General features: G+C 44.6%; 1 protein-coding gene across 4 annotated transcripts in view; it reads left to right on the top strand.

Annotated features, from left to right (window-relative positions):
• Window positions 1–7,500, top strand: part of LOC106594527 (general transcription factor IIF subunit 1) — a 61,557-nt gene that overhangs the window by 28,335 nt on the left and 25,722 nt on the right. For all 4 annotated transcript variants that reach the window (XM_045715472.1, XM_045715471.1, XM_045715470.1 and 1 more), the window contains exons 7-8: window positions 4,153–4,361; window positions 5,456–5,609. In XM_045715472.1, the coding sequence (XP_045571428.1) occupies window positions 4,153–4,361; window positions 5,456–5,609 (363 nt within the window). The remainder of the gene's footprint in view (window positions 1–4,152; window positions 4,362–5,455; window positions 5,610–7,500) is intronic.

Below are 7,500 nucleotides of genomic sequence, written 5' to 3'. Positions count from 1 at the left end.
GGGTAGGTAGCAACACATCTGCCACGCTGATCTTCAACACTGGAGCTCCCCAGGGGTGCGTGCTCAGTCCCCTCCTGTATTCCCTGTTCACCCACGACTGCATGGCCAGGCACGACTCCAACACCATCATTAAGTTTGCAGACGACACAACAGTGGTAGGCCTGATCACCGACAACGACGAGACAGCGTATAGGGAGGAGGTCAGAGACCTGGCCCTGGTGGTGCCCGAATAACAACCTATCCCTCAACATCACCAAGACTAAGGAGATGATTGTGGACTACAGGAAAAGGAGGACCAATCACGCCCCCATTCTCATCGACGGGGCTGTAGTGGAGCAGGTTGAGAGCTTTAAGTTTCTTGGTGTCCACATCAACAACAAACTAGAATGGTCCAAACACACCAAGACAGTCGTGAAGAGGGCACAACAAAGCCTATTCCCCCTCAGGAAACTAAAAAGATTTGGCATGGGTCCTGAGATCCTCAAAAGGTTCTACAGCTGCAACATCGAGAGCATCCTGACTGTTTGCATCACTGCCTGGTACGGCAATTGCTCGGCCTCTGACCGTAAGGCACTACAAAGGGTAGTGCGTACGGCCCAGTACATCACTAGGGCTAAGCTGCCTGCCATCCAGGACCTCTACACCAGGCGGTGTCAGAGGAAGGCCCTAAAAATTGTCAAAGATCCCAGCCACCCCTGTCATAGACTGTTCTCTCTACTACCGCGTGGCAAGCGGTACCGGAGTGCCAAGTCTAGGACAAAAAAGGCTTCTCAACAGTTTTTACCCCCAAGCCATAAGACTCCTGAACAGGTAATCAAATGGCTAACCGGACTATTTGCATTGTGAGCCCCCCGCAACCCCTCTTTTTACGCTGCTGCTACTCTCTGTTTATCATATATGCATAGCCACTATAACTATACACTCATGTACATACTACCTCAATCAGCCTGACTAACTAGTGTCTGTATGTAGCCTCGCTACTTTTATAGCCTCACTACTGTATATAGCCTGTCTTTTTTACTGTTGTTTTTATTTCTTTACCTACCTATTGTTCACCTAATACCTTTTTTTGCACTATTGGTTAGAGCCTGTAAGTAAGCATTTCACTGTAAGGTCTACACCTGTTGTATTCGGCGCACGTGACAAATAAACTTTGATTTGATTCACCCCTCAGGTAAAAACTGTCGTGTCTTTGGCTATGCCGGATTAAGTGGTATGACATGCTGTTCTATAAAATCCTTTCTCTGTAATTAATATTACCTGATTGAGCTAATCCTGTAAATGTAATTAACTAGAAAGTCGGGGCACCACGAAAGAGTGTTTATAGAGCTGTTATCTTCCGAATAAACTCTTAAAGACCTAGTAATATTTTACATCAATAGCAGTCAATATTAATCGTCACCTTATTTCAGTCTCATCTGAAAGTTGTAAATTCTTGGTTATCTTCACGAACCCTGGCTAACAAGTTGAATCAGCAATACAAAATTGGGTTTAATTATTTATTTACTAAATACCTAACTAATCACACAGAATTACATACACACAGAATGCAAATTATGTCATACAGAAAACGTCCCTGGGGGACAGAACCTGTATGACGGCTGATTACACAAAGAGAGGGGGTTGGGCTTGAATGAAAGAGCCGGAGGACTTAGGAACAAAGGGAGAAGCTAAGCTTTCGTAAATACAGTATCTTATGCATTCTAAATTACCGCCCATTTGGAAAAGGAAAATGCAATTAATATTTACTCTGAGCTGCGCTTCGGTAGGTTGGTCGTAGATGCTGGCCGTGTTGGCCAACAGAGATCTTCCTGTCCTCGGAAGAATGTCTCTGGTGGTAAATTGGATACATTGTAGTGTCTTCGTTGTGTGTTAGAATGGATATGTCGTCCGTCCTTTCCTGCCCACGTTTACAGCTGCTGTTGCTAACTCAACGGCTAGGATGTCTCACTTCTTTAGTGAATAAGAGTTCAAAGTTCATACCATTCACAACCAAAGCTCACGCTGAGGTTGGCTTAGTTCTGTAGTTGACATGTTAGTCCCTTTTAACCTCTTACATCTAGACGTTCCGCTAGCGGAACACCTGCTCCAATATCCAATGATGGGCGTGGCGCGAAATACAAATTCCTCTAAAATCCGAAAACTTCCATTTTTCAAACATATGACTATTTTACAGCTATTTAAAGACAAGACTCTCGTTAATCTAACCACACTGTCCGATTTCAAAAAGGCTTTACAACGAAAGCAAAACATTAGATTATGTCAGCAGAGTACCAAGCCAGAAATAATCAGACACCCATTTTTCAAGCTAGCATATAATGTCACAAAAAACAAAACCACAGCTAAATGCAGCACTAACCTTTGATGATCTTCATCAGATGACACACCTAGGACATTATGTTATACAATACATGCATGTTTTGTTCAATCAAGTTCATATTTATATCAAAAACCAGCTTTTTACATTAGCATGTGACGTTCAGAACTAGCATACTTCCGGGGAATTCGATAACATTTTACTAAATTACTCACGATAAACGTTCACAAAAAGCATAACAATTATTTTAAGAATTATAGATACAGACCTCCTCTATGCACTCGATGTCCGATTTTAAAATAGCTTTTTGGTGAAAGCACATTTTGCAATATTCTAAGTACATAGCCCAGGCATCACGGGCTCGCTATTTAGACACCCGGCAAGTTTAGCACTCACCATAATCATATTTACTATTATAAAAGTTTGATTACCTTTTGTTGTCTTCGTCAGAATGCACACCCAGGACTGCTACTTCAATAACAAATGTTGGTTTGGTCCAAAATAATCCATCGTTATATCCGAATAGCGGCGTTTTGTTCGTGCGTTCCAGACACTATCCGAAATAGTAAAGAAGTGTCGCGCGCATGGCGCAATTCGTGACAATAAAATTCTAAATATTCCATTACCGTACTTCGAAGCATGTCAACCGCTGTTTAAAATCAATTTTTACGACATTTTTCTCGTAGAAAAGCTATAATATTCCGACAGGGAATCTCCTTTTCGGCAAACAGAGGAAAAAATCCCAAAGGCGGGGGCGGTCGGGTCACGCGCCTAAGCCCAGTGTCCCTTGATCGGCCACTTGAGAAAGGCGATAATGTGTTTCAGCCTGGGGCTGGAATGACGACATTCTGTTTTTCCCCGGGCTCTGAGCGCCTATGGACGACGTGGGAAGTGTCACGTTAGAGCAGAGATCCTTAGTAAATGATAGAGATGGAAAAGAAGTTCAAGAAATGGTCAGACAGGCCACTTCCTGTAAAGGAATCTCTCAGGTTTTGACCTGCCATTTGAGTTCTGTTATACTCACAGACACCATTCAAACAGTTTTAGAAAATTTAGGGTGTTTTCTATCCATATGTAATAAGTATATGCATATTCTAGTTACTGGGTAGGAGTGGTAACCAGATTAAATCGGGTATGTTTTTTATCCAGCCGTGTCAATACTGCCCCCTAGCCCTAACAGGTTAACGTATGGACCGTCGTCTTATTGTCCTCGGAACAGGAGGTTACATTTTCGTCAAAGGCTTATATAGTGGAGGGAGAGAAGGGTGTGTTTCATAGTTTATAACCCATGTCTCTTCACAGGGGCGGGCCACTGATTGAGCAGGGCTCTAACCTTATGAAAACCCAATTCTCTCATTTGGAAGCTAAAATGACGTTTAATCTTTAAACAAATAGTTTCATTTAAATTACATTTAAATTGAACAACAATTCCATGTGAATCTGATAAACTGTATCTGGGAAAGTCTACACATTATAGTTATGTCGTCCTGTCATCAGTCATAATGTCTCAGATGACAACCGAACAGACATCATATTCATGAAGTACCAACACATATTTTCAACTGGTTCTATTACCGAAATATGGTTCCTTTCCCCCCACTTGTTTGATGTTCCCAGACTCTCTATGTTTAACAAAGGCTATTCAAGAGTCCTTCAGTAGAGTCAGAGAGAGAGGGAAGGGAGAAAGGTATTTATGGGGGGTCATAAACCTTACCCACAGGCCAACGTCATGACAAAACACTAGGGGGTAGGGGTGGGGGAATGTAGTGGGGTAGGAGAGTAGAGAGAAAATGTGATGCTGACTCTCAAACACACACTTCCTCCCCCCCTCTCAGGAGGAACAAGGTGGTGAACCACTTCAGCATCATGCTCCAGAGGCGCCTGCGGGAGCAGGAGAGGGGGCCGGACGATGACGACGAGGAGGGCGAGAAGGGGGGGAAGAAGAAAAAGAAGAAGGGAGGAAGAGGAGGGGACCTGCGCATCCATGACCTCGAGGATGACCTGGAGCTGAGCAGTGATGAGAGTGACAGCAGCGGAGGAGAAGGTAAGGAGAGAAGGACGAATGTAAGGAGAGAGGAGAGCTAAGAAGTGACAAGAGCGACAGTGGCGTGTGAGAAGATTTGGCCATTTTTTCAATTCATCTTTCCTCGATTCGTTGCATCCTCTCGTCTCCTTCTCAAAACACGTTGGAGACTAAGTTCTTTGGGGAGGGAATTTGGACCTTCTCCTCCAATACAGTTGAGAAGGAGGCGAGGAGATGAGATGTGAGGAGTCACAGAAAGATCAACTGAGATGGAGCCAAGGACGGAGTAGAGAAAAGTGACAGGAGCTTCTGTGGAGAGAAGGATGAAGGGAGGGAGGAGAGCCCAGTAAGGATGAGAATGAAGGCAGAGTAAAAAGAGAGGCATGGGTGTCATTCAACCTCAAAAAGTACAAGAAAGAGGATTTGGACACCCACCAATCAGATTGTTCTGAAACGGTTTCTGCAGTTAGAAACAGATCAGATTAGCATTTCTTGAACATTATTTTTCTGAAAGACTATTATAACTCAAATTGAAAGCTAGTTGATTGTACCCAAATTGGCCATTTCAATTGCTAGGATTCATATAATATTCAATAGATATAGTTCCCAACATCCGATATGGACCAAACTTCTTCTTAACAATGATTAAGACGTGAGGAATCCAAACAAATGGTGAAAAGCCACCACAGACCCCTTAGTTGTCTGGACTTCAGAGATACACACACAAAACAATGAACACAGACCCCTTAGTTGTCTGGACTTCACAGAGATACACAATGAACACAGATGCAATGTATTTTTTTAAACAAATGTTTTACATTGTAATTTGGGTAAACAACATGTAGACTACAGCAAAGTGTTTCTGATATATTGCGATATGATATCAATATTAAACAGAAAAAATGCAACCGATATCAACGTGGATTATCCATGCCGGGGCTCATCACTAGTATACAGTGTGTATGAACCACATGTCTGTTAGCTGAAGACGCATCTCAATGTCTAACAAATAATGGACATTACATTTTACATGTTCAACTGTTGAATTGTTAGAAGGTGCATCTCTCTTTACGTTCCCTCTCTTTTCTCACCCCCTCTTCTTCTTTTCCTCTCAGATGGAGACAGCAAGCCCAAGAAGAAAGAGGGGGATGTGAAGGGGAAGGGGAAGAAGAAAAAGAAGAAGAGGGGGAGTGACAGCGAGGCTAATGAGGACAGTGACGATGGAGACTTTGAGGGCCTGGAGGTCGACTACATGTCAGATGAGAGCAGGTGAGACCCACAATACAGACACACACACACACACACACACACAGACTCACAGATATCCACACACAGACTCACAGATACACCCACACACACAGACTCACAGATATACCCACACACACAGACTCACAGATACACCCACACACACAGACTCACAGATACACACCCACACGCAGACTCACAGATACACAGACTCACAGATACACACACACACTCACAGATACACACACACACACTCACAGATACCCACACACAGACTCAGATACCCACACAGATACCCACACTCAGATACCCACACTTTGAGGGCCTGGAGGTCGACTACTTGTCAGATGAGAGCAGGTGAGACACACAATACAGACTCACAGATACACACACACACAGACTCACACAGACTCACAGACACAGACTCACAGATATCCACACGCAGACTCACAGATATCCACACACACACACACAGACTCACAGATACCCACTCACAGACACAGACTCACATATCCACACACAGACTCACAGATATCCACACACAGACTCACAGATACACACACAGACTCACAGATACACCCACACACACAGACTCACAGATACACCCACACACACAGACTCGCAGATACACCCACACACACAGACTCGCAGATACACCCACACACAGACTCGCAGATACACCCACACACAGACTCACAGATACACCCACACACACACAGTCTCACAGATACACACCCACACACACACAGTCTCACAGATACACACCCACACACACACAGTCTCACAGATACACACCCACACACACACAGTCTCACAGATACACATCCACACACACACAGTCTCACAGATACACACCCACACACACACAGTCTCACAGATACACACCCACACACAGATACACACACACACAGACTCAGATACCCACACAGATACCCACACTTTGAGGGCCTGGAGGTCGACTACATGTCAGATGAGAGCAGGTGAGACACACAATACAGACTCACAGATACACACACACACACACACACACACAGACTCACAGATACCCACACACAGACTCACAGACACAGACTCACAGATATCCACACGCAGACTCACAGATATCCACACGCAGACTCACAGATATCCACACGCAGACTCACAGATATCCACACGCAGACTCACAGATATCCACACGCAGACTCACAGATATCCACACGCAGACTCACAGATATCCACACGCAGACTCACAGATATCCACACGCAGACTCACTGATACCCACACGCAGACTCACTGATACCCACACACAGACTCACTGATACCCACACACAGACTCACAGATACCCACACACAGACTCACAGATACGACTCACAGATACCCACACACAGACTCACTGATACTCACACACAGACTCACTGATACCCACACACAGACTCACAGATACCCACTCACAGATACCCACACACAGATTCACAGATAAACCCACACACAGACTCACAGATAAACGCACACACAGATAAACCCACTCACAGATACACACAGACTCACAGATACACCCACACACAGACTCACACATACACCCACACACAGACTCACACCCACACACACACACAGACTCACAGATACACACACACAGACTCACAGATACACACACCCACACACACACAGACTCACAGATACACACACCCACACACACACAGACTCACAGATACACACACACACACACAGACTCACAGATACACACCCACACACACACCAACTCACAGATACACACCGACTCACAGATACACACCCACACACACACCGACTCACAGATACACACAGATACACAGACTCACAGATACACACAGACTCACAGATACACACCCACACACACACACACTCACAGATACCCACACTCACAGATAACCACACACAGACTCAGATACCCACAC

This window comes from Salmo salar, chromosome ssa03 (genome assembly GCF_905237065.1).
Source record: "Salmo salar chromosome ssa03, Ssal_v3.1, whole genome shotgun sequence".
In the NCBI taxonomy this organism is placed as follows: Eukaryota; Metazoa; Chordata; class Actinopteri; order Salmoniformes; family Salmonidae; genus Salmo; species Salmo salar.
The sequence above is the reverse complement of the archived record's forward strand: the minus strand, read 5'-3'. Positions and strand labels throughout refer to the sequence as shown.